Below are 27,493 nucleotides of genomic sequence, written 5' to 3'. Positions count from 1 at the left end.
CTCATACTATTTACCGCAAAGTGTAGAACTCAAGTTAGCTTAAATATTTGTTTCATGTTTCACACATATGGCTACCATTGCATTTCATACATAGCCATTTTCACTCAAGTAAAAGAAAATATATTCCAGCTTAAACCGATAAAATACAGATTACAGAGCTGAAACAAAATGAAAAATGCAGACCTTTTTTCTCCATCCTATTGTAAATTGTGTGTTGATTTCCTTGAACATCAGACATTTGGCCTTACAGATGATGATGATGATAATGATGATAATGATGAAGTAAACTAAAAAGGATATAATACGCGCATTTTCTTCTCCTTTGTCTTTTGTATAAAAATTTAAATGCTATTCTCATTATTTGTTTCGTAGAGGAAGTTGTAACGGAATTCTAACTGTCAGAGCTGTGTACCATTAAAAGTTTTGTACCGCGGTATTTCTGAACGTACCGAAATGCGTACATCAGTATACCTCAAATATATTAGGGACCAACACTTCAACATTCTGGGGCAAGGGCCTGTCAACATTTTGCTTAATTTCTGTATGTCAATAGCTGGAAAAATATATTTAAAGCAAAATAATACCATATTAGAATAAGTTTGAGATACAAAATAAAATATTTCAGCTGAAACAAAAAATTATCACAGCCACCACTCCGAAAAACCAAATGGTAGTACTATATAGAAGATTAATTTTTATGTTTATTAAATTTTTTTTGTAAAATTGTAATCTAAAAGCTGTAAATAAAGTGGGATGATCAAGCTTTCACTATAGCAGATACCGTGTACTGTAAATTACATGTTGCTGACACTACAAGGACTATTGATAAAATAGGAAGTGTTCATACCGAAGCCTACACTATTAACCATAATAGGCAGCAAAACATCTAGTGTGATGAAAACACTCGGCAAAGATAGATATTTATCAGAAAGGACATGTAAACATGAAACACATTTGCTTAAAAACGACAAAATATTTAGTGAACTTGAGAAATTACGTTAAGTTCGAACAGAAAACAGCTGCGCTCCTGAAAATAGAAGAGGATTAGCAGTCATACAAAGGAACATATATACTTATGGCATTCACATAAGCTTGCAAATAGCTATAACATGATACGTGGTTTTGTTTTTCTTTTTTTTATTACATTTTATTTTTCAGAAATTGTATTTTGCCCTAATATATTTCACAACATTCTATTTGGACACGCGAGTGTGTCTGCTACGCATGAGTGCATATACTACCCACTTTGTCGCATCACGATTTTGGTGATGCATGCTTACGTCGTGATGGTATATTGACTGGTGCGTACAGGCAAAGCTATATGAGCCGTTTAGCCGCAGACCTGGGTTCAAATCTCCATAGAGTACGAATTAAATATTATCTAACCTGTATGACTGAAAGTTGCGATTGTGAATGCCATATCCCTCTTTTTTTTATTGTTGTTGTTAATATAAGTACTAAAGTTTTGTGCCCTTCTATCACTTTTCGTAGTGGAGACATATCATCTTCACATAGTATTGGTGCTTCTGGTGATAAATGGTAAAATATATTGGTACTAAATAATCTATCTTTACAAATCCACTAATGAATTATTTTCACTTCAAGACATTAGCCGTTGTTCTTGATTTTTTGGGTGTTGCTTTATGCTGAATAATATTTCTTGTTCTATTCCCCCCCCCCCCAATCTAAACTTTCTAACGGGCTTTGATTGCCACATGGCTCAGGCATACCAATACTCGACGTCTAGGTACAAATCATAAAACCTTGACCTTGATTCGTGACATTCTTCGTTATTACACTCCTGGTTAAGCATATATATTAAGTTTGACCTTTATTGTACCTCTGATTCAAAATACACTGACTAAAACTCAGCATAACTCGGTTAGCAGTTCATCTTCTACCGTTCTTATATTTAACATTTGCATCATCTGTTGGTCCTGATGAACTAAAATAATATTTTGGTCTAGTTTACAATGATCCATATAGACAAATTTGATTATTGCAAAATATCACATAATATTACATCTTTATTTAGGTTGAAATGTTTTAGTCCGTCTATCTGTCTGTCTCTCTGTCTGTCTCTCTCTCTGTGGCTCAGATTTTTTTTTAATTGATCGTGGTTGCTTCTCTACCAGCACTTTAATAATTGGATGACGATCATAACCAGACAAATTATGACTAAACAGGATCATATATTTCGGATATTTATAATTTAAAATGCACTGTATATGTTCTAGACCTCTATTTCTCCAGCTTAATGATCATGAGCTCTAACCTGTTTGCTGGACTTATCTGAGTTGAATTATAATGTTGTTTTTATATCTTAATTATTGAATATAATTTTAGTAGAGTTTTTTTAGTCTTAGTTCTTGAAACGTGATCAGAAATGTTCATACAACTTTAATATACAGTCTGCTCATCCGTATGCCATTGATGTATACTCTTTATTTGAGGATTAAAGGCAAAAATGAGGCCGGGATGCGACTTGCTATTTTTTATTCTCCATGCCATATTTGACTCCAGATACTTTGAAGCTGCTGTTTGCTTGTATAATCTAATTGTGTCACTGTAATTTTAAATCAGAAATATATTCAAGTTCTTCTGACAAAATCATTTTTTCTCGTGTCTTTGTTAAATTGAGATGATCCTAATCAATATTGATTAAGGACAAAATTAAGAGAGACAAACATGATCAACATTGTTTTCTCATGATAAATATAAATAAGAATTGGGGTGATTCTAGAAACCTGTGCCTTCTTGTAGAACAGGAAAAACGTGAAAATCAGTCTATACAAATACAACACGCCTGGGGTATGTGCGCTAAAGAATACAATATTTCCATAGTACAAGAAGAAACCTAATTCTCTACACATTATGGTGAAACGCTTTACGAGTAGATTTGTTTGTTGTGCGTGTAAAGAAATCATACAATTTAAAATCTTTAAGACCGCTCCGGTGGCCTAGTAGTTAGAGCGTGAGCCTTGGATGCGGGAGGTCGTGGGTTCGATCCCCGGCCAAGTCATACCAAAGACTTACAAAAATGGTACTAACAGCTGCCTCGCTTGGCGCTCATCATTAAGATGTTAGTGCTAGGACTGGTCGGCTTGGTGTCAGGATAATGTAACTTGTTGGGACATCATGCTACATGTATGTGACTTGATGCCACAGTGCTAGAGATCACTATAAAACTGTCACACTGCAGACATCGTAGCGATATGACTGAAAAATTGTTAAAGCTACGTTAAAAATCCAAAATCACACACACACACAAAATATTTAAGTGGTCCAGAATCACCTTTAAAGCACTACTACTTATGTATAATGGAGACAGTCAGTCATTTGTATTGGGGGTGGGGGGAGAGAAATACCCATAAAAAAGCAACACATTTGCACACACATGTGAATTTTGTTTTATTGACACTGATAAATAATTGCACATTCAAAGGGCAAATATCAATCGTCACAACTAAAGAATGGAAATTATAAACAAATAAAAAATGATGTCTTAGAAAAATAAGATCATTATATTTACACATATATATCTATACAAGAATGCTCGTTATTCATATATTTGTACAGCTGTGTTTGAAAATCCTTGTGAACAAGACATACCTAACAACATATTTTAGTATGTAGCTAACAGGAGAAACATTTGCACAAGTTTACCTGAGAATCAATGATTTACTCGTACATCGTCATCCTACTAAATAGTTTGTATGTTTCGACAAAAAAAAATCATTACAACAAGACACACACACACACACACACACACACACACACACACATTGTTGAAGAGAAGTACTAATACAATGTAGACATTTTAGATACTGAATTACCGACAGCCTTCTAAATATATTTTTATGAATTCAAATATAAATTTGGTTCCAAATCATGTAATTCCAACCGAAAGACAATCAATCACAGACACTATTTAGAAGTATTATAATCTTAGAACATCGGCATATAATTAAGAAAATTTGACTTTAGTTTCAGTAAAGAAATGTTTTCAGTTCAAACTCTATTTCATTATACTTGTGTGTTGCTGATGCGGGTTTCCTTTCATATTCCGCTTGGCAACGCTTTGAATGGGCACTCGACTCTCTTGCAGTCACATGACAGAGGCACCTGAAGACGTGTCTTGACGCACTGCTTCACCACAGCATAAGGACAATACAAGATAACGTCAACATTGTACATAGTCTCAGGAACACAGACATGGTTAACGTCAGGCACACCAGGGATTTGGTTGAACATATTGCATGACTGGTATCTGAAAAAGATGCATATAATGTGGGTACACTACAGAGAAGTTCTACACTTGCTTAACATTGTTACACTTGTCCATACTAAACAACGTGAAAGGTTAATGAGGGTATAGGGTTCAACTCATTCCATCTAATAATGATTATGTGATGTCATTTTACAAATACATATGCATTCGAGTTTAAAATATTGTGGTTGCCTGAATATTACCTAATAAAAGAACTTTTCAACCATTTAAGATATTTTTGTTGTTCGTGTGTGGGGGTGGGGGAGGATCTGTTCCATCCTAGTGATATTAAACAATCTTTAAGTGAATATATTCATCACGATTCAAAGCTATAGGCACCAGTATGCAATATATCTCCTTTTTGCTTCAGCTATTTCCTACAATTAAAAGGACAATACATATCTAGAAAGTTCAATAGAGAACACATGCAGAATTGATTCTGAAAGGTATGTCGACTCAAATAGGTATGCGACACGCGCTTACTTTATATTGCTCTTAAAAGTGTATATTCTTCATATATCTAAAAGTAAAGAAAACACTCTTACTTATTTTATAACGTTGGGCGAGAACCCTTAAGTGAAGGTGTGAAAGGATTATTGTCCGCCATCTTATGATAAATGTCATAATTAGTTTATTTCCGGTATTCCAGCTGTCGAACCGCTGCAACTACCAAGATTAAAATCCAGGATTCACATTTACATCTCGGCGTCTTTTTAGCAGGAATCTATGAACCTCTCGACTTTTGTATAGAAAAACAACAACAACAACAAAACTGATGGCAAATTAAGCTAATATCGACATTAATTTACTTACGAGCATCGTTTAAAATAAATTTCTTGAGGTTGCACTACCCAGCATATTTGCTTCCGACCGTAAGATTCAGTGTAGAAAACCGTCTCCAGCTTCTCTGATGGTGTGTCACACAATCCTCTGCATTCCCATTTACCGCCTGACTGAAGCCTTAATAATAATAGTAATAATAATAATAATAATTATTATTATTATTATTATTATTATTATCATGGTCATTATATCGATACCTCTTGTGTTTAATAACTTTTTTCTTTTATTCTGCAGTAGCTGCTGATTTAACTATTACTATTGCTGATACTACCATTACTGCTGCTGATACTACACAACTGCTGCTGATACTAACACTGATACTACCTCTACTGTTAATTCTATTTATACTACCACTTCTGCTGATGGTGATACTACCATTATTGATGCTGATACTACTTCTACCGCTGATGCTGATATGAAAATTACTGCTGATGCTGATACTACCACTGTTGCTGCTGAACATGGTGCTCCTACTCCTCTTCCTACTACTACTGCTACTACTGATGATGATGATGATGATGATAATGATTATACGACTCCTGTTGCTTATTTTGCTCTGACAATTAGAAAATGAACAAAGAACTATCAATGTTAACACTGCTTCTGTTCTTCTTGATGCTATATTTTCTACTGGTACTACCGCTATTACTACTACTACTCCCGCTATTACTACTACTTCTACTACTACTACTATTACTACTACTAGTACTACTACTTACCCGAAGTTGGGATTGTAGTTCAAACCTTTGTAATATTTCACGAAGTTATATAGTTGCTCGCGCTCTTTGGGAAAATTGTCCAAGACGTATCCGATCTGGCTCCTGGGACAAAAGAGAGAATAATTAAAAAACCGTTTATACTGGTAGAATTATTTATAGTGTGTTTCTTAGTTACGAAGACCATGAAAGCACTGTCAAACAAAATAGACATAGACTAATATATAGGTATCACGTAATGGGTTTGTATATTTAGTGTTTCCCCGTTTTAGGGCGTGAACATTCGATAAAGAGAGTATTTGTTTTCCGTGTAAAAATCTATTGCGTGTCCAGAATTTCCTCAGGGAGCATTGTTATTCCTCGCTACTATTTACATTGATGATCAATTGCTTCCCATCCAAAAAATATAGATTTATATATCTTCTTAAACATGTGTAAATAAATAAGTAATTCAGAAATTCATATTGAATCACACCCACCTCACCTCCACCCTAAGAAAAAATAGAGAACATGAGAGAAAACCGAATCAATTTTGAGCTATCGCGAGGAACAGCATACTGATCGAAGTGTATTATTGGTTATAAATTCCTCGTATATGTTTATTATTATTACCCAGACTTAAAAACACCAATGTTCTATAATCTTCTCTTGTTGAAACTAGTTTTCGTCTTCAACCCAGGCTGTCCTGGGCAGACATAGAAGCCCACGACCCAAGCTGCTGCGGCTGCCCTTTCTTAAATGACTCTAAGTATGCTTAGATACTAATGCATGTACAAAATGTGCAATGCACATGCATTTCAATGGCATACAAAAATTTTGGACATACGGCACTGCATCTCATCTTATGCCTCTGAAAGAAACAAAGACTAATCCAAACATTTGTTACCTTATTGCTTTGACAATATTTGGTTCACATGTATCGAAGCGATTAAATTATTTACGGTAGAGAATGCAGAGGAGTGGAGACAGATAAATATACCAACAGAAGGAAAGATAACGGAAGGATTGACAGACTGAGTAAGTAAAAGATAGACACATAATTTACTCACGTTGGATAAGCACAGAAATTCTCACGAGCATACGGATCCAGGTAAGGATCGGAGCAATTGACATAGCTGCTAAGCTTTTTGTTGCAGATAAAGTCATCCTCCCACCTGAACATGTCGGTATATGGAGGCAATTGACAACTCAAAACGAACCCAACTGCGGCAACGAACACGATGACATACGTTAGCAGTTTCTGCAAGTGAAATAGAATTGAGCATACAGGTAAGTGGCTTATTGAAAGGTAATAAGCGTAAAGATTTTTTTTTAATCAAGACATATTCGTCATGCGTCGATGACATCGTATTAAATAACCCCGCCCCCCCCCCAAAAAAAAAAAATCCTAAACGATTATTTGCTTCCTCTACTCTGCAATAATTTTGTTTTCTTCTTCAAATATTATATTCATGCGATATCTGGCTTAAGTTATCTAGTTTCCATTACACCGTACTGAAACTGAAATATTTCATTCATACCGAGTGATTATCTAAACATTTATGTAATGTTAAAATATGGGTAAATTTACATATCTATATAATACTTACCATTCTTGTTATTGTATTCTAGTGTTATTCCCGCGTGTCACTGCAATGTGAACCTTCGTCGGGCTTTATATACATATTTGACGGAATACTAGGCTTCTCACGGTAACACCCCGTAACCAATCAGCTCCACCAACACATTAGTACGTCAGAGAGTGTCACTCTTATGCAAATACATCATGTAAGTCAGGTCGTTTTCGTTAGCTGTCACACAACGACACAAACAGCAAAGATGGCGAATATTTTGCATTTCTTCTTTCCTCTAGACTACAAGAGAAAAAATGTTTAATGACAATATATAATAGAACAAAGGGAATTAGAAGAAAAAATTAAGTATTTACCTACAGAGCCGAGGGGGGGGGGGCAGGCAGTCTGGGATATATCCCCGGGGCCAGGCCGTAAGGGAGCCCGGGCCGAACAACTTTTTTTATTTAATTTTTTTTTTGTTTGAACAAGAACTAGGAGAGGCCCGGTTGTTTCTTACCCCAGGGCCCGTGATCGCTCTCTACGACCCTTTTTACGTAACTGCCGAGGTTATGGTGTTCTTTTTTGATAATTCTTACATAATTTGGAGTTTGATCTCGAATTTTGCAATGCATTCTCATTTTCTTTTAACGATATACTTTAAGTAATCATTGTTATGTTTGAGAAGCGTATGTTTTAAAAGGGACGGAGCAAACAACGTATTGCCTAATAGCGCGGAAAACATGAAATCATTAGTAATCACAAATTGTCAAGTTGCTATTAATACCATAAAGTAGAACCATTTGTCATCGACGTCAAGAGTCCTATGATCTTCTAAGAAATAATGATTCATAAATATTCACTTATATGAAATATACTGTCAATGGAAAACAGAAATCAATGCAAGGTTAGCATTGTAGTTTATTGTCGGTTTTAGGGAGTGGAAGGGTCTTACAGGCTACCGAGGTTTTTGACAGTAAATAATTGTCTCTTTGGCAAGCTTTGACGTACGTACTTTAAAGCACATGTTGTTCATGTATTTCTTTCCTCAATAGTGAATCTAATTATATCTGCACTGATTCCTCTCTCTCTCTCTCTCTCTCTCTCTCTCTCTCTCTCTCTCTCTCTCCTTATAGACAGATGAATTTAAACAATTATGTAAATATCATGGGAGATTTTATTATCTTTTTCTTTCCGATAACAGCACTATATGGCTTTAGATTATACACAGGTAATCAATATTCCTACAGGATTAACATCATGCTCTGACACCCTAATTGACACATAGGGAATACAAGCTATACGACTTGAAGGTACCCATTTTTTTATTAGTAATCATTGACCGGATACTATAACTCGCAAGCACCAGAGAGCAAAGACGAACTCACATTTTTCTATGCAATACTGAATCTTAATGAACAAAATGTTGTGTATATTTGATTTAATTATATCTGATTTAATATATATTTATTTCGATTTAATTGTTTGTCAGTTTTAAATGTTTTTATTTTTCATTACATGATATTGTAAGGTAAATTTATTCAGTAGAGATGATACTTTTTTAAGAAAATAGTTTGACCTTGGCTGTTAGTTTATAAACATCAGGTGTTGATCTAAATCCTTACTTTGTTTCAGAATTTGTAGCAACTTTCGTAAACAAGTTCTATTTTATTTTAAAATGATTGGTCGTTTCCATGGTCATAATGGGACTTTGTCTTTAAGATATAAACAGTATGTTTTTTTATTTCATTTCTTAGAGTAAAAATGATTGGTTTTGGTCAGGGTCACACTGGATAAACGTGATCTGTAACAAGCATTTGCTTCTTTAAAACTGCCAGACGATGATCACGTGATCCTTGTTTACGTTTTAGAAAGCCCATATAACCCATGTTTTTGGAGAATTCATCTCAGTAGAAGCTGGGCTGTTAAACTATTAGTTGCATGTTGTGATTTTTGGAGTTATTTCAAATTATTTGGATTCAAAAGGATTAATTCTGTTATTTTTCTGGAAAATACGTGTGCTCATGTAATATTGTGGTATAAGGACAGTTTTTTAATATAAAAAATTATTAAGCTATCAGAAACCGGTATTATAATTTTTATTTCTACAAGGAACTGTAGACTTCAACACAACAGATTGCATCATACGTCATCGTCTTCCATCTTGGACTACTAAAATTGTATTCTTGGATTATTTTTTGATTAGTTTTGGATTTGATTCTATAAGTTCACATATTTTTTTTCATCTTTACAGGTTGTTTCCAGGGAAATAAATTATTGTATTTTTCAAAGCTTGTTGTTTTCGCTCTTTCTTGTGTTATTGTTTATTCGAGCCTAAACAAGTGACATAAGAAGAAGAAAAATGTTTAAAATTACTTTTCACCTGAACTGTCTTAGAATATAGTCTTTTCTAAAAGAGATCCGGATTATGATTTGTCTGTCTCGAATCATTTTTCTTTTCCTATCTTATATAAACACGCTCCTTACAATAATTAAATGATCAAAACATTCATTATGGTATAATAGAGAAGTCGCCGATGTGCAACGTAAACGAGACTACGTTCATAGATTAATAGAATTTACCAATGATAGCTAATGGCGGGGCAACGCCTAATCCTTCGGTGTCAAACACGGGGCAGAATGAAGGTTATAAGGGACCTATGACTAATATATGCGAAGGGTCAAGGTGTGTATTACATATAGCAAAAGTCATCAAACATATATATTTATTTACCTATGTAAAAGTAGCAAAGGTGTTCGTCTCAAGGCAAATTCATCAAATATTACTTGGATATGGAAGGAGGATCTAAGGCTATGACCTTATTAATCGACGGGTTTATCCGACTCGAGTTAAACATAAAGACATCTTTCTCAAGGAATGTATTCTCTCAGCCCTGGTAAAAGATCGATCTGGAATAACTTGCAAGAATTAAATTTTACAAAATCAGAACTCCTAAGTCAATGCGAAAATATAGTTATTTATGTTGCTTACATCGACGATCGATATATTGCAAACCAATTAAACGGTCATTTTACTATAACTTCCCAAACAATTGATATGTCTAATTTTACAGAGCCGGAAACAGATAAACGTAATACCTTTGTAATGAAAGGGTATCCGATCATAACAGTTTTAATATCCCCTTAATTACACTAATTGATACAATTGATACTAATACTAAAATAATAATAAATCGGCTGTAAACTGAACCCAACATTTTAAAAATGTCGGCTTTTTGTCAATCTCTGATTCACTGATAGAAGAAATTAACTGTAGCATCACGATCAGGTAAATTTCCACGGTGATTAAAAACAATATCAGTCATTCATAAGTGAAATGAAAAGCACGATCCATCAACCAATAGCTATTCTAGCAGTACTTTGAATTTTGGTTTTCAAAATATATGTCGTCAGTAAGCATCTTTTCTGTAATGTTAACAAGAACTAAGTCCAGAAATCCCGATCAGATTATTGCAAAAACATTCATAGCAAACTGCCTTGACGAAAAGTAGAAATCAATAGCTACGATCGTTTGAATCCTGCCTACTTACTGGCGCAATTTTAAATAATTTTTATAAAGAAAATGCTCGTTTTTGGTTGACTATTTGATGCCAGTCACAACTATCAGACACAACTTTTCTTTTAACTCGGTATTCTGGTTCACATGTCATTTCAACAGATTACAGGCTGTTTGAACGAGTAAATATAGTTCTTTTTCAAGTCATATTTTAAGTGGTGTCCATGAAGCCTCTATGTTAGGATCTCTTCTGTTCGACTATTTTATCAATGCCTTAGCTCTATATCCAGTGCACACTGATCTCTTCTGTTCGACTATTTATCAGTGTCATAGCTCTATATCCAGTGCACGCTGATCTCTTTGCTGACGATTCTACACTACATACATCGGGAAAATATCTCCACTACATTGAAACAAACCTCAGATAGACATTAACGATTTCTCAGCTTGGTGTAAACAAAATAGAATGTGAGGCAATGCATCTGAGATAAAATTGATGAGAATTTGAACATGATCGTATCTATCCACTGACATGAATGTAATTCTCACTCAAGTGGCTCAATTTCCTAGCTTGAAAAGTCGCAATCGGGATGGTATTTTTTTTTATCAGGACCTCAGCTGGTGTTCACATATGAATCACGTATCTGCAACGGTTGTCAAAAGAATAAGCCTCTTATAATTATAGCTGAAATTTCAACCTCCATCATCACTTGAATTGTGCCTTTCTGGATATATATTACAACTGATAGAAAACGGCTGTACCTTATGGGGAAACACGTTAACTTATAATTGATCCAAAATTGTTAAACTCCAGACAAAAAGCCAATGATGATGAAACTTCCTATTTCGGCTCCCTCAAATGTTTTATTTTCACATCTACAGTGCTTACCAGTACGAAAACGCTTTTTATTATCAAAGAATGACGATATAAGTCTGTAAACAAGCCGACTCCAGATATGTATCTAACCTGAGTTAAGATCATCATCTCTACCACTGATACAGAACTCCATATTCCAAGGTCGAGAACCAAACATAAAAAGATCTTTTACTCTACGAGGATTTACCTCTTGGAATTTCCTACGTCTGCAAAGAAGCCTGAGACCACAATATGATAAACGAATTTCAGAAACTAAATGACCTTTGAATGCATGCAACAGATACGAGACAAGATTCACAAGAGACACACACACACACGCATACACACAATATACATAGAGACAGAGGCAGGCAGTAATTGTTTATCCAAATGTTGCGATTTCTAATTACGGATTAACGGTAATACTAATAAAAAGTGGTATCATTTCTGCCATTTGAAGATGACTGCTTTAAAAGTTTTAAATACAGTTGCAACATATATGTTATTATCATCATGAAACTTCTTTCGTAATCATCCAGTAACGGTGTCCTTTCTGATTTCCATGATATAATAAAAACATTTTAAATCAAAACATATTTATACTCTGGAGGAAAAAATCCCAACAAAAGAATCTTTTTATTTGTATTTTATCCTTTTCTTTATACATTGACTGCATCATGCCATATATTTACAATTGCTAATATTATCAACCTAATAAGTCAAGCAACTTGCACCGTCCTTATGCTGTTGATGTTTCAATAATGTATTTTAGGAATAATTAGACAGGATTCCGTTTAACGAAAGTGTCTTAACTCAGACATTAATTGTTTTTATAGTTCATTAAGCAATTACAAATCACTCCATGTCTCTTCAGATTCGATGGAAATAATATAGAGCGAAAGTGACATATTTGAAGATGGGACATTGAAAGCAATATTTTAGAATAATTAATAATTATGTTTCTTACGTCTGACCCTACCGCAATTTGCAAACCATTACGTATTTCCTAAACCAGTATTATTCAATTCAAGATTAGTCGTTTTTGTGTGTGTGTGCAAATTATGACGTTAGCCTGTACAGTTTTCTTGACGGATTTAATTTGCCGGAGGGAAGAATGTGATATATGCCACAGTGTCTTCCGAGCTTGTGTCTCTTACCGTGATATGTCTTCAGAGCTTGTCTCTTACCACTATCAGCCAATCAGATACAAGCTGCACAGATGTTCCTAGATGGGACGGCATATATAGCCGCCATGGCTCCTTTAAGGAACAAAACAAACTGCAGAGATACAGGATGGATTCTATTCAAGTGGTAGGTAGAAACTAGAGAAATATATATAGATAGTTTGATCTTAAAGAGTCAAAATGTGTTGATATTATTATATAGCTGGAAAGTTACAATAGTAAATTCTCCCATACGTAGACATTATCTCTAGTTTAGTTTGCGACTGCATTGCAGTCATGCTTCTAAGATAAACCGGTTACAATTTGTTTTGCATCGGCTAGAAAAAAATGGATAAACCTTATTCATTCAAGGCATTTACATGACCTATTAGATATCATCCCCGAAGTTCTAATAGACCAATTTGATTACGTGGTCTTCTATGTAAATTAAGTCTTTGTTCTGCGTTTTTGTCCCTTCTGCTCAAGATTAAATCGATTAAAATAGCTTTGGGTGGGTAATGGGGGCGTGGCTTATTTAAGTCTAATGAAAACGGCTGTGTATAATTTTGACATAAATTTTATTTACCAGGGCCTGGTTCTGATCGCCCTGCTCGGTGCCTGCAATTCACAAACTAACTTGCTGCTCCCCATCAAGAGCGATTGTGACTGGCGGTATGACAATGTAGCTTGGCTAGAGAAGGATGTTTGCACGGATAAGCTCAATTATCCCGCGTAAGTATCAATATATAATGTGGTTGTGATAAGTTTTAATGTGATGCGTTTTAATGTTTATTTCAAACCTTGCGAACAATATGTTTCATTGCTGATAATTGGTACTAATATTTTATGTGTTAGTGAGTAATGAATGTTTCCACGTATAGAATTAACGTTAAGTGATATTATTTTCTTTAAGGGATGCCGATGCCAGATTCCTATATTCACCTGAAAATTATCAGTTTGGAGCCTATGTAAATAATACCAAGAAATGCACCACCTTCAACAACTGGGCTATGGATGGGTAAGTGTAAAAAGCACAGTATCTACGAAAAGAAGTGCAATGCAAAGGTCAAATGTGAAAGTGTTTATTTTCCCGACAGATATAGGCTATACTGCCTTTCAAAAGTTGCATGTAATTTCGGAGCCAATCAAACATGTGCTGTATTCTCTTTATCCATCATTTGACAGTCTTTATGAAAATGATTATTATAAACTTTGTGGAGAATTAAATATCTCAGGCTCTGCAATGTAGTTTTGGTGCCTCTGAAATCGTCAAAAGATTGATTAATCTAGAGAATAATAATAATAATAATAATAATAATAATGGATATAATTGTAATCCTTTTCTTCCATGAGACCGAGATCAAGATATTTCAACGTATTATCAGAGTGAACATCATAACAAAGAATGAATGTTTATATGTTTTGTTGTAAGCTATATTTCCATAAATGTAGATTGATGTTGATGAAATGTGATGTTAGAACATATTTACCATAACAAACGGACGCAATGTCTCGTTATTCTTTTCATTTTGCCTATGTAATTCTATTCAGAAACCAGCCGACATACAGATACAAGAACCTGTGCAAAAGCGAGATCGTGGAGATCAAGGCTATTTGGTTCACCCCAGTCGGCTACCACCGTCAGGCCTGTGTTGTTCATCCCAGTCAACAACTCTACTATGCAAAATGCTGGCATCCGAAGTACATAATTTACTATTGCTGTCAAATATTTGTCTTTTAAATCATTTAGTTTTATCAATGCCTCACTCTCTCTCTCTCTATCTCAGGTAATAATTGCATCATCTTTATCTTGCGGTATTCCTATTCGTTTAAAGAAAGACCTTGTAAACATAGAACATTCATCCTTTTCAAACTATATATATATATATATATATATATATATATATATATATATATATATATATATATATATATATATATATATATATATGAGAAACGATATGACCTGGTTGCAAATTATTTGCAAATTAGAAGTAATAATTGCAACACACCTTACGTTACGGATGTTGTAAAATTAAGGAGAAAATATCAGTAAATTGTATCGGATAATATACATCATAGGTAATTTGTGTGATAAGTGTAACTGTTATTTTTCAAGACAAAAATTGCGCAAAAATTAAGTTCACTGATGTTCTCATATTGAGGTTTAAAGAGATTTATCTGACTTCTCTGTAACAAGGTTTTAACAAATTCAATATTATTTTCTTTTGATGTAATGTTTCAGCAAATACAATTGTTAGGTATTCCAGTGGTACTGATCGATTGAAAATGAGAAAGTAGGAATTAAATGTATTCGTATGAAATTATAATGGCTTTCGAGTAAATTGAATAGCATGAATCATGCCACAATCTGACCTTTGATCGCTAAAGTGACGATTAGTTTTTATTTATTTATTTTAATTTATTATTATTTATTATTATTATTATTATTATTATTATTATTATTATTATTATTATTATAGCTACAACGATGGTAGAAACAGTTTCTTGAAGCAGCAATGTGATATCGGAGCATATGGCAGCAACCGTGACTTCAGCTGTGTCCCTGGAGCATTTATTGAAAGGGAAGTTGTCATTTTCTGCCCGGAAGTTCAACAGTATTTCTTCTACCATGCTCGTATCCCAACTTCCTGTACCTGCAGTATGTGTGGCTGTGGACTGGACAAGAAAATTGCTTCTCCCCCTATTCTTCCTCTCCAGGGTTAAACGGTCGGTTTTGCGAAGAAAGCGATTTCATTCCAAAACATAGAATTATTACAAATATATTTTTCCCTTACATCGCGAAATGATACCTCAGTTTAAAGGATTATCGCTATACTCACTTTACAGCGAAGTTGTAAATACACTCAATTCTCAGTTTTTGTCCTGGTACTCAAATTTAGCATTTTGAATGTCAGCTTGCAGACATATTTGTACAAAGTAGTATATAAAATACATTTTACACAGTATTCGTTGTGAAAGAAGTCAGTGAGAAATATATAGCATAATAGTTTATGCATGTACTTATTTGAACAGCGGCTTTGGAAACGGAATAGATTCACCATGAGACTGAAGATCCATTTGATTTTAAAAGCCTAAGTTTCATATCTGAGAACGTTTAGCTAGTTATGCTACCTAATTTCATTCTAATCTCGTCTGTGTTTCGAACTTTGTGTATGTGTGTGTACTGTTGCAGCATTTAATAATAATTGCCATTAAGGGTCATGTGCAATAGTATATCGTCACAACTTAATGTAAAATTAACAATATTTTTATGCACTTTCATGTATATATTTGTTAAGAATGCTCGTCGGTTACATTATTAAAGAGTATATATTTTCATCATAAACGACCTTCTTGCAGTTGCTTTTATTGGTTAATTACATGCCGTCACGTTCCGCATTTATTATAGTGCTTTATAAATAATTGTCCTTAAAATGGTCTGCTAATAGCCTTCGATTGCGTAAAAAAATGACTTCTGATGGAGAGAACTGATAATTCTTACAATAGACACACAAAAGAGTAGACAAAGGAGACACATTACATGCAGACACGCACATAGGCATACAACAACGAAAGAGGGAGTGCAAAAAAATACGTTGGTTCAATGATGTCGGAATATTAAATTAATATCGAGCTTTATGTTTGAAAGTCGTGTCTTTCATGCAGATTAATACTATAATACTGAGTACTTTGTGTGACCTAATCCTAAACAAAGAAGCTACTAAAAAATGTTCTTATTTTATTTGCAACAGCAGGATGCCGTGAGTTCTTATTTTTGTCAGTGTAATGTCAAATAGAAAATGACATATCACCTCGTTAATATTCAGTACAGTCTGTTGTAAGTAATCCAATACATGACTTTTTGTACGATAGTTATGTATATGAGCTATTTTGTAAGTAATAAACACAATATGAATGAATAACATCGACTATGCCATATAGCGATATATTGGTGGAGCAATAACTTGGATAAGCTATGTTTAGCACGACATCACTTTTCTTTCAACCAACTAAAATAAATAAAATGACAATAAATACCGATCGCATCCATGCTTTTACTCGAGGGTGGGGCTTACACTATAAGCTGTTGGTCTCGCTATCTAAAAGAATAACCAGAATTTTAACGCCTCGTGGATTTCTACCAAAATCTATCTCGTGCATTTTTCGATAGAGTGTTACAAAGTACAATAGGGAAAATCATCGGAAAATGGCAGAGGACTCTGTCGCAAGCTAAATTATTATGATGATCTCATTATGGCATTGTTTGTTCACGGTTAGTAAAAGAAAGTTCTCTAGCGAGTTTACGTTGGAGATATTGTTTATCCAGAAGATAGGTCACCTCAGTTGAGTCGCTAGAAATGAAGGCTGTGATGATGTGATGTGCACATGACATCATTGATTGAACAACGTACATGTATATGCTATTGTTGTCTATGCATTTTCATTCCGAACTCTGAGGGCAATCCTACAGATCAAACCTCGAATTAATGTCGCTTTCTACCTTTAAGACCACTTCGGGTATTTAATAAACAAGGATTAACCGTGAAGTTACGAATTATTGGACTATATTTTCATTGGCAATGTTTCGGTCAATGCTACAGTCAATGGAATCGTAGAAATAGCCTAGGTGGTACGAATAGATTTCTATTTGCGCTGAAATTTGCAGTAAACACACTGTATTTTATTTCTGCAATTAACTGCACCGACATGCATCCGTTTCATATTTATGTTTCGCAGATAAAGAGAAGGTATTTCAGATTGATGCGTCTTTCCAATCCTTGCCTGAAAGGCCCAATCCAGTTCAATTAGAAATTACCCTCAAAAGTGGCCTCCATTTTTGTACAAGAATTCATTCAAAATCTTCGTACACACTACTATAACCATTTCACAGAATAGACTCATTCTTATTACGGATACAATCTCTTACAGTTGCCAATATATTGGAAAATACTTAACATTTAAGGTATGTGCAATTTGTTTTTTCTTGATCCAAGTATCAAAACTCCGATAAAGGCTCATCATGTACGTATTATTGCTAAAACAATTGTGAAGTTACACCATCCACGAATAACTCATTTTAACACGTGGAATGGGTGTCGACTACATGATGGTAAACTTATATCATTATTTATTAAATACTGGATGAAGAAAGTTGCAGTTGATAAACCTCTAAATCGTGAACTTGAAATAACTTAATTCCGAAGATAAAAAACCCACATCAATTTCATTATTCACGATAAGTGGTGACTATTGTAGGAAAACATAGCGATGACATCATTCTTTACATACGGAAAGGGTTCACTGGTACAACAGGTCTTTACTTCATCGATAGCAGTCATTACGATAAGTCCAATAAAGAATTAACGAAGAAGGTAGCTTTTGTTATTGCGAAAGACAGTACTAAGAAGTTGTGTATTTTCAGTTATTCATAAATAATATCTTTCACTAAGTGAACAATTTTAGGGACTAAATACCAACTTATAAAATAGGAAATTAATTTATCAAGCACACGCAAGCACACGCAACCGCGAAAGGTGCGGAAACCAACATAACGGGGAACTTTGTTTCCGCGGAACAAGCAGTATAGTACTAATTTGGTTATTAACATAACACGCGAAATAAACATGTTCATACTTATGGTAAATTTGCACAAATTGCAATTACGAATTTCATTCGCGTCGTGGATGTAAACAAAATACTCGGTATCACTTACCACGTCTTATTTCTACACTACATCTAGCGCTTCAGTTTCTGCAGCATTTGTTTTTTTAATTAAAAAACCGTCTAGATTATTTTTAAACTATTTTCCATATAGGTATCCAATTTTGTATACCCATGAGAGGTGCCTGGATGTGTCGCCTGTGACGTGATCTTGTTCGATTACGATTATTTTCGACCCGCAACTGTTTTATAATAATATAAATAATAATAATAAAAATAATAATAAAGTGATTGCTAAACACGTATGTTATTTTTACTTCAAAGGGCAGAGCACAGTGAGCAGACATATTTCTCTTTTATCTTTCACAAACACGGCTCTTCCATAACATTTAGTACTTGATATATTTCATGCATCTTTAGCAGAATTTATTCCCATTTAAACTGGTCAAAATACAGATTAAAGAGCTCAAAATAAAATTAAAAATGCAGGCATGTTTTTGATTCACTTGGAAATTGTGTGTTGATTTTCCTGTATATCAAGACATATGACCTAACAGATAATGATGATGATAATGATGACTTATTTCTAAAAAATATAATGCGTATATTTAATTATCCTCGTACTGCAATTATAATAAAGCTTTAAATGTACATCATTACAAAAGTCTTTTTCAAAGTCCTTGGGTGATTTTGTCGTGAAGATGCATTAGGTTGAATGTATGATTGTATCGATACTCATGTTTGAATATAACTTTCTGGCTAATCTCTCTCTCTCTCTCTCTCTCTCTCTCTCTCTCTCTCTCTCTCTCTCTCTCTCTATATATATATATATATATATATATATATATATATATATATATATATGTGTGTGTGTGTGTGTGTGTGTGTGTGTGTGTGAGAGAGAGAGAGAGAGGGAGAGAGATTTGAAAAATGCGATAGTAAATAACATATCTTTTTTTCTTAATTTAGGTATTGAAGGTCTCGTGCCCTTTGTATTAATTAGTATTGTTGGATAAATCATCCAAGCATAGAACTGACCAAATGATAACAATAGTCGTGCAAATTTGTTGTTATTTCTAAACCTACTGTATATAATCTGAAAGATGAATTAATCTCACTTACTCCTTGTTGTTCCTGTTGCTTTTATCCAATACATTTATTTTGTTCTTTGTTGGACCATGTACAGTTTCTAACGTAAATTTGTTGGCACATGGCCCAGCCATATTATGGATGTCTAGGGCCAAAATATAATATAATATTTATTAGGTATTGTAATTATTCTTCCACCGATTCTAGATGCAGTCATTAAAAACAGCATACTTGGTTTGCAGTTCTAATTATACCATACTTAGTTTGAAACTAGCATCATCAGTAGGTCAGGACGAACTAAAATTATGTTCTAGACTAGTTTATTCGCATTCGTATAGACGCATCTTGATTATTAAAATGTATAAAATACTAAAGTGTCTTTCTTTACATAGCATTCGTTAAGATAAAAAATAGAATTTAGGTTCAATTGTTTTATAAAATATTTTACATGTTGTTAATTCCCTTTGCTAATTGATGATATAAATAGTTTTGAAGAAAAAAATGTCCACATTGGTGGTAGCATGGTTTAATCTAAACTTTCAATTGAATTTATAGATACGTATAGATGAATATAGCCATATTTAAACTATGGATTCCATTTTATTGAAATGGTTTTTGTTTTTGTGTATTTATCGTACTTTAGATGCTGAGCAAGTTACTCCAATGATTTACCCGTAAATCGAGCTCAATTTATGAATCTTATTATTACTACTACGAAGACCTCTTGGGCATTCTATTGTCAAATCTCTCAACTATAAAATCCCATAATATATCGTTGCATTCCTGCACAAATCAAGTATTCGTTATATCAATCAGTTCTTCAACTTGACTTTCGGTTCCGTGTTTGTTCTGTATGCTTGTTTCTTGTGATCCATGATAGCAGTCTGCATAACGATAATGATACACTCCATCTCACTATATTTCCGTTCCTACTAGGTAATCGAAAAATCAAGCTGGATTTTTACTTAACCTAAATCTCAATCTTTGTAGCCATTATTTTCGTAAGCGTAACTCAACTTCGTGATCAGTAAATGTTCTAGTTTTTTTTTTAAGCTTCAAATCTATTTTCATTATTATTTTTACACTGGTATTTTAGCATTTTTTTCTTACTTTCACTCGATGTTATTTTACATATGTCCTAGTTGTAGGACATATTAGTGTGTTTTATGACGCCCTTCTTGCAGAAATTGGTATTTTTGTATCGAGCTAACTTTGTGCCTTTCGTTTAAGTACTATTTTGTTTAAATCAAAGTTTCGGGCAATTTCGACTAAGTCTTTTTAATTTATATAATTAGTGTAAAATCTAGTGTTTGTTTTATTTTATTATTTTATTTCTAGAAAAAGAATAGTGAATGTATTGTTAAAGTTATTTTTGTTTGCGCTCACAAGTAATTTTTGTTGGTTGTAATGTACGATTTTCTTATTCTTACAGCCCTAGTAATTTCATTACATCTACACAACCTTTACATCTACTTTAATCAGTATTTAGTTGTCATATTTTGTCAACTGCTTGTATCATTGCACTTCGTTACTGATACATCATTTTCGCCCATGTCTCATCTTTTGAAAGTGTTTTTCAAATTTATAAAATGAGTGAAATATATTTTGTATGACACAACATTATACATATGACTATTTTATCATCAATCTGCAGATTCGGAAAATGCTTCTCATCAGATTTAAAGATTGCACCTCGATCTAGTGAATTTGCCTATGTAGATGACTAATATTTTAAAAAACAATTGGATATATATATATATATATAATTGTAGTCTCTAAGAGTCTCTGACGTGTTTACAAGAAGTAGTACAAACTTTGCATGAGTAACTTAATGCATAGGTCCATTGTTAAACCATTTGATGTATTTGCTGTTTTCCTTGTCGAACTTTTCTGTTCTTATTCCAGAACGGTGCACTTTGTATTTGGCACGATGATGCATCCAGATGAGCCGTGACAAATTGCATATCAATTTACTACTACATATGCATAATGGGTGTTATTTATTCCGGTGTTTTGCGAGAGAGAGAGAGAGAGAGAGAGAGAGGGGGGGGGGGGAGACTGTACTATGGGAAGGACGAGAAGGAAGGTGAGAAATATGCACAAAAAATGCAACTTAGAGGCACACGCATGTGAATTTTTGTTTTATTGGCACTGATACGTAATTGCACAATCAAAGGGTTTATTTCAATCGTCACAACTTAAAAATAAAAATTATAAACAATATTAAAATTATGACTAAGTAAAAACATTGTATTTACATATACATATCAATACAAGAATGCTCATTATTTACATATTTGTACAACTGTAATTGAAAATCTTTGTGAACAAGACGGAGTAACTTTGTAACGTAACACAAACATGCGAAACGTTTGCTCTAGTTTACATAAGGATCAATAATTTACTCGTACATCGCCATCCTACTGAGTGGTTTGTGTACTACTTCAAGACAACCATTAAAGCAAGACGCGTATTGTTTTAGGGAACTACTATGCAGTCTCTGCGTTGCGATATTGAATTACATACATCCTTTTAAGTATACCAATTTATTTTGCTACATTTCTCCAAATTGAAATAAACATTTATTTCCAAATCTTGTAATTCCAAATCACAGACATTATTCAGAAGTATTTTAATCTGATAAAGTTGACCTATATATACGAAAGTTTGACCTTAGGTTTACAAAAGAAATGTTTCCAGTTTGAAATTAGAATTAGTATACATTTTTATTATATGTATTTGTTGTTGATGGGGGTTTCCTTTCATATTCCTCATGGCAACTTTTTGAATGGGCACTCGACTCTCTTGCAATCGCATGACAGGGGTACCTGAAGACGCGTCTTGACGCACTGCTTCACCACAGCAAGAGGACAGTATAAGATGACGTCAACGTTGTAAATTGTCTCAGGAACACAGACATGGTTAACGTCAGCAACAGCAGGTATCTGGTTGAACATGTTGCACGACTGATATCTAGAAAGGGATAAATATCATGTAGAGAGAAGTTTTGCTAGGAAAACATATGATTTCTTCATATACTGTACATACACCAAGACTGAACAAAATGCCTCTTGCTTAGCGTAGTAACATTGTGAATATTCAACAAGGCGAGAGTAAAATAAGAATAGGGTTTCAACGTATTCTATCTAATAATGACTTGACAAATACATGTGATATTTGAGTTTAAATAGTGTATCTGCTTGAATATTTATTATAAAAAGAACTTTTCGATCATATAGGATTTTCGTTTTGTCTGATTATTTTCTGGTATTTTCTGCATTCCATTGACACTTATAAATCCTGAAGTAAATATATTCATCAACATCTAAACAAATTACGCCAGTATGCAATATATTTCTTTACTTTTTCACAAGGACAATACATGTCTAGAACGTCCGAAACGAGAATAAATAAAGAACTAATTCTGCAAGGTATCTTGTCTCAAATATGTATACGACATGTGCTTAATTTATTTTACTCTTAAAGTCGTAACTTCTCCGTATGCCTAAGTAGTAAAGGAAACACTCTTATTTTCTGACGCCGGATGAAAACATCAAGGAATGCACTTAGTAATGTTTGCCACTCCGTGGTAAATGTTATAATTGTTTTGTTTCTGGTATTTCAGCTGTGTAACCGCTACGTTTATCACATGTTAATATCTGGGTTTCGCATACATTTTTAAACACTTTTTGAACAGGAATCTATAGACCTGTCGTTTTCTGTGCAAAAAGAATGATGCCCCATTAAGTTCAATCTACAAAAAACGATTTACTTACGAGCATCGTTTAAAGTAAAGTTCTTGAGGCTGCACTACCCAGCAGATTTGCTGTTGTCCGTTGGGTTCAGTGTAGAACACCGTCTCCAGCTTCTCTGATGGGGAGTCACACAATCCTCTGCATTCCCATTTACCGCCTGACCTGGGCCTTAATAATAATAAAATAATAATAATAATAATAATAATAATAACAGTTTCCTGGTCATTCTATCGATAAAAATAATGTTAATTAATGTTGCTTTTGATTCTGCTGATTTTACTATTACTGTTACAACTGCAGTTGATGCTGATAGTACCACTACTGCTGCTGTTGCGCCTCGGATGAGGGATGTCGTGGCTTCGATCCTCGGCCGAGTCATACCAAAGACTTACAAAATTGTTTCTAACAGCTGCCTCACTTGGCCCTCAGCATTAAGAGGTAGTGTTAGGACTGGTCGGCCTGGTGTCAGGATAATGTGACTGGGCGGGACATCATGCTACATGTCTGCGGCATGATGCCACAGTCCTAGACATCACTATAAACTGTCACACTTCAGACATCGTAGAGATATGACTAAAAAATTGTTAAAGCTACGTTAAAAATCCAAATTACAGACACACACACACACACACACACACACACACACAAATGCTGCTGTTGCTGATGATACTCCAACTCCTACAGTTGATGATGATGATGATGATGATGATGATGATTTTGCTGTGGCAGCAACTATACCTCTTAATACCGATTATGTTTTTATAACTACCACTACTACTATTAGTGCCTAAAACTACTACCACTGCTACTACTTACCCGAAGTTAGGATTGTAGTTCAAACCCTTGTAATATTTCACGAAGTTATATAGTTCATCGCGCTCCGTTGGATAATTGTCCAGTACATATCCAATCTGGCTCCTGGTCAAAAAAAGAGAAGAATAAAAAAACCTGTATAATACTGACAATGTATGGAAGACAAGCAAGAGGCAAGGAATTTTGTATGTGTGTTGCTAAGCTGCCATGTCAATGTAATTGTCAAAGAAACAGGCCTGGATTCATAGATAGGTATCAAATGATAGGTTTTTGCATTTAGGGTTTCCCTGTCTTATGGCACTTAGTTTAGATAAAGCGATTGATTTTATTCAGTAACATAATATGACACGTTCAAACTTTCCTCAGTGAAAATTCTACTTTTACACGGATGATCAATTGCACACCACCACCATAACCCCCCAAAAATTTGATTTCTTTATCTTCTTAAAGAGATATAGATAAATAAATGATTGGGTTGTTGATTTTCAATCCAACACATTAACAAAGCTCGAGTGGAACAAGAAAATAGACAATAAGAGAAATTTGAATCAAGTAAATTCGCGACTTCTAGTTGTCAAGGCGAATAGCATATTGGTCGATGTGCATCATTGGTTATAAATGCATCATAGGCAATTGAAGGAATTATTCGGACTCAATAATACGACTGTTTTACGATATTCCCGTCTTGTGGAAATGTCGCTTTCATATTAGGAAGCCCGCGACTGAATCTACTGCGGATGCCCTTTCCTTTATAACTCTCATTTTACTTTAAAAAATAATGTATGTACAAAACAAGCAATGAGCTTGCACTTTATAAAAAACCACGACTAATCTCAAAATATGTAATGTTATTGGTTTTACAATATCTGTTTCACATCTTTGGAAGCGATGCAAATTATTTACTGTAAAGAATGCGGGGGGGGGGGGTGGCAGAGAAACAAACCAACACAAGGAAAGATCAGGGACAACGGAAGGATAGAAAGACTGAGTAAGTCAGAGATAAAAACAGAATATACTCACGTTGGATAAGCACAGAAATTCTCACGGGCATACGGGTCCAGGTAAGGATCAGAACAGTTGACATAGCTATTAAGCTTTTGGTTGCAGATGAAACCATCATCCCACCTGAACATGTCGGTATAGGGAGGCAATTGACAACTCCAAACGACGCCGACTGCGGCAACGAACACGGCGACAAACGTTAGCATTTTCTGCAAGCCAAGTAGAATTGAACATAATGGTAAGCGGTTCATTAAAAGGTAATAAGCGTAAATAAAATCTTTACATCGAGATGTTTTGCAATGATGGCATCTTACTAAATAAACAAACAACGATTACTTGTTCTTCTACTCTGTAGCAATTTTGTTTTATTCTTTATATAGTTATATTTATGAGATATCTGGCACAAATCATCTGGTTTCCATTACACAGTACTAAAAATTAAATTTCATAATTAATATCGAGTGATATTCTAACATGTATGTAATGTTAATATATGGATAAAGTTACAGAGCAATATAATTACCCGTACCATTTTCGGTTCTATTGTTACACCTCGTCTCACTGATATGTGAACCTTCTTCGGGCTTTATATACATATTGCACGGAACACTAGGCTTGACGCAGTAGCATCCTGTATCCAATCAGCTTAAGCAATACACATAGTACGTCATATATTATCAATTTAGTGCAAATACATAATGCAAATAAAGTGGATATCATCAACTGTCACCTAACGACGCAAATAGCTCAAAACGAACATTGTACATTTCTCATTGCCTCCAGGCTACATACAAGGGAAGAAACACTCTATAACAATATATAATAGAATAAAAGGAACTAGACGTGAAAATGTATTTACGTAACTGCCACATTTGTGGTAATATTAGTTGGTAATTATTACGTAATTTAAAGTTTGATATCAAATCCACTATTTTAACAGTTAGAAATTACGTGGTGTGCATTGAAATGCATTATCATCATTATTTTAAAAGTTGTGGATGCTTTCCAAGATTAATTGTACACCGTGAATGAATATACTTTAAATAATCATTGATCTATTTGAGAATTGTATGTTTGAAAATGTATGGAGCAATGAGGGTTATGCCTAATGTCGTGGTAAATATTAAATCACGAGTATTCAAGTCTATTTCAAGTGCATATTAATACCATAGAGTGTAGCTATTAGGCACGGAATCATTTACTTTAAGAGTCCTATAATATTCTAACAGATAATTATGGAGAAATATTCATTTACATCAAAGAAGCTGTCAGTGGAAAACAGAAATCAATGAAAGGCTTGCATTATAGTTTTTCATCGAAAAGAATCAAAAACAGGTTCTTATTTAGGGAGTGGGGAGATTATTTCAGATTTCCGAAGTAAAAATAACAAAATATTATACTAGTGTAAACGATTCTGTTGTCAAACATGTAAAGACCTTACCAATTATCGTTTATGGCCGAATGAAACCAAATCCTTCGTCAAACACAGGGTCGGATTATTATAATAATAGGCTATAGCTACTAGATGGGATGGTATGTCTTACATATCGAAAGAAAATTGTGAAGTTATCAAATATATACATTTATATACCAATGTAAAATTAGCAAATGTATTCGATTCAAGTTGAATGCACCAACCCTTACTACAATATAGGGGAAGGTTCCAAATCTGTGACCTTATTAGTTAGCCTATGGTTTATTCTTTTCCCTAGTCAAACATAAAGGCTCCAATTTCAAAGAACTAATAACCTGAACTCTGATAATACCTCCATATGGAATCACTTGCAAGAATGAAATTCTACGAAACCATTATTACTGGCGCTATTTTTTCCGACAATAGTGATATTGCAATCTAACTGGGCCTCCTCTTTGCTAGAATTTCCCAAGGTCTCATCTTACAGAGCTTAACATAGATACACTTACAGCTTTCGTAAACAAAAGGGTACCCTACCATGTTAGTTGTAATATCCACCTAATTACAATAATTGATACTATTTATATTATTAAAATATACATTAATAAATCGGTGTTTCTTGATTGAAGTGAATCCCAAATTTAGAAAATGTCGGCTTTATCAATCTATGAATTATTGAAGGAAGTAATTAACTAGAGTATCCAACTATCGACCAATATCTGTTCTATCTGTGTTTTCAAAAAGCATGACACGAAATATGTAAGCAAGCACCTTCTCGATAATCATAACAAGAATTAACTCCTCTATACATAAATCACAAATTCTGACGACAAATACGTGT

The 27,493-nt window shown here is 34.0% G+C and overlaps 3 protein-coding genes across 4 annotated transcripts; 1 reads left to right on the top strand and 2 right to left on the bottom strand.

Annotated features, from left to right (window-relative positions):
* Positions 1-3,394: 3,394 nt before the first annotated feature.
* LOC149786468 (uncharacterized) lies at positions 3,395-7,557 on the bottom strand. The gene is made up of 5 exons (XM_089976921.1): positions 7,419-7,557; positions 6,879-7,069; positions 5,833-5,934; positions 5,084-5,230; positions 3,395-4,270 (listed from the first exon to the last, which is right to left on the bottom strand). The coding sequence occupies exons 1-5, from the start codon at positions 7,419-7,421 to the stop codon at positions 4,060-4,062; spliced, it is 654 nt and encodes a 217-aa protein (XP_089833047.1). The 5' UTR covers positions 7,422-7,557; the 3' UTR covers positions 3,395-4,059.
* Positions 7,558-12,950: 5,393 nt separating this feature from the next.
* Positions 12,951-18,878, top strand: LOC149786467 (uncharacterized). Its single transcript, XM_089976917.1, has 5 exons — positions 12,951-13,063; positions 13,505-13,647; positions 13,829-13,933; positions 14,467-14,616; positions 15,399-18,878. The coding sequence occupies exons 1-5, from the start codon at positions 13,046-13,048 to the stop codon at positions 15,640-15,642; spliced, it is 660 nt and encodes a 219-aa protein (XP_089833043.1). The 5' UTR covers positions 12,951-13,045; the 3' UTR covers positions 15,643-18,878.
* Positions 18,879-21,794: 2,916 nt separating this feature from the next.
* On the bottom strand, positions 21,795-25,875 carry LOC149786466 (uncharacterized). Of its 2 annotated transcripts, none has more exons than XM_089976919.1 (5): positions 25,768-25,875; positions 25,257-25,447; positions 24,240-24,341; positions 23,445-23,591; positions 21,795-22,641 (listed from the first exon to the last, which is right to left on the bottom strand). In XM_089976919.1, the coding sequence occupies exons 1-5, from the start codon at positions 25,768-25,770 to the stop codon at positions 22,440-22,442; spliced, it is 645 nt and encodes a 214-aa protein (XP_089833045.1). In that variant the 5' UTR covers positions 25,771-25,875; the 3' UTR covers positions 21,795-22,439. The 2 variants fall into 2 exon arrangements, with proteins under 2 accessions (XP_089833045.1, XP_089833044.1); XM_089976918.1 differs by having other exon boundaries at positions 25,762-25,785.
* Between the last annotated feature and the right edge of the window lie 1,618 nt (positions 25,876-27,493).

The sequence above is a fragment of the Sinohyriopsis cumingii genome, chromosome 12 (assembly GCF_028554795.1).
Source record: "Sinohyriopsis cumingii isolate HCF-2022 chromosome 12, ASM2855479v2, whole genome shotgun sequence".
In the NCBI taxonomy this organism is placed as follows: domain Eukaryota; kingdom Metazoa; phylum Mollusca; class Bivalvia; order Unionida; family Unionidae; genus Sinohyriopsis; species Sinohyriopsis cumingii.
Note: the sequence above shows the minus strand (reverse complement) of the source record. Positions and strands in the feature narration are given on the sequence as shown.

What these genes read in the sequence shown, in the direction of transcription:
- LOC149786468 (XM_089976921.1), bottom strand. An exon ending in AATTTCTGTGCTTATCCAAC is followed by an intron (nt 5,935 to 6,878) that starts GTGAGTAAATTA and finishes CTTTTGTCCCAG; the next exon opens with GAGCCAGATCGGATACGTCT. An exon ending in AACTACAATCCCAACTTCGG is followed by an intron (nt 5,231 to 5,832) that starts GTAAGTAGTAGT and finishes ATTATTATTAAG; the next exon opens with GCTTCAGTCAGGCGGTAAAT.
- LOC149786466 (XM_089976918.1), bottom strand. An exon ending in AACTACAATCCTAACTTCGG is followed by an intron (nt 23,592 to 24,239) that starts GTAAGTAGTAGC and finishes ATTATTATTAAG; the next exon opens with GCCCAGGTCAGGCGGTAAAT. An exon ending in CTTTACTTTAAACGATGCTC is followed by an intron (nt 22,642 to 23,444) that starts GTAAGTAAATCG and finishes ATCCCTTTCTAG; the next exon opens with ATATCAGTCGTGCAACATGT.
- LOC149786467 (XM_089976917.1), top strand. An exon ending in GATAAGCTCAATTATCCCGC is followed by an intron (nt 13,648 to 13,828) that starts GTAAGTATCAAT and finishes ATTTTCTTTAAG; the next exon opens with GGATGCCGATGCCAGATTCC. An exon ending in AACAACTGGGCTATGGATGG is followed by an intron (nt 13,934 to 14,466) that starts GTAAGTGTAAAA and finishes AATTCTATTCAG; the next exon opens with AAACCAGCCGACATACAGAT.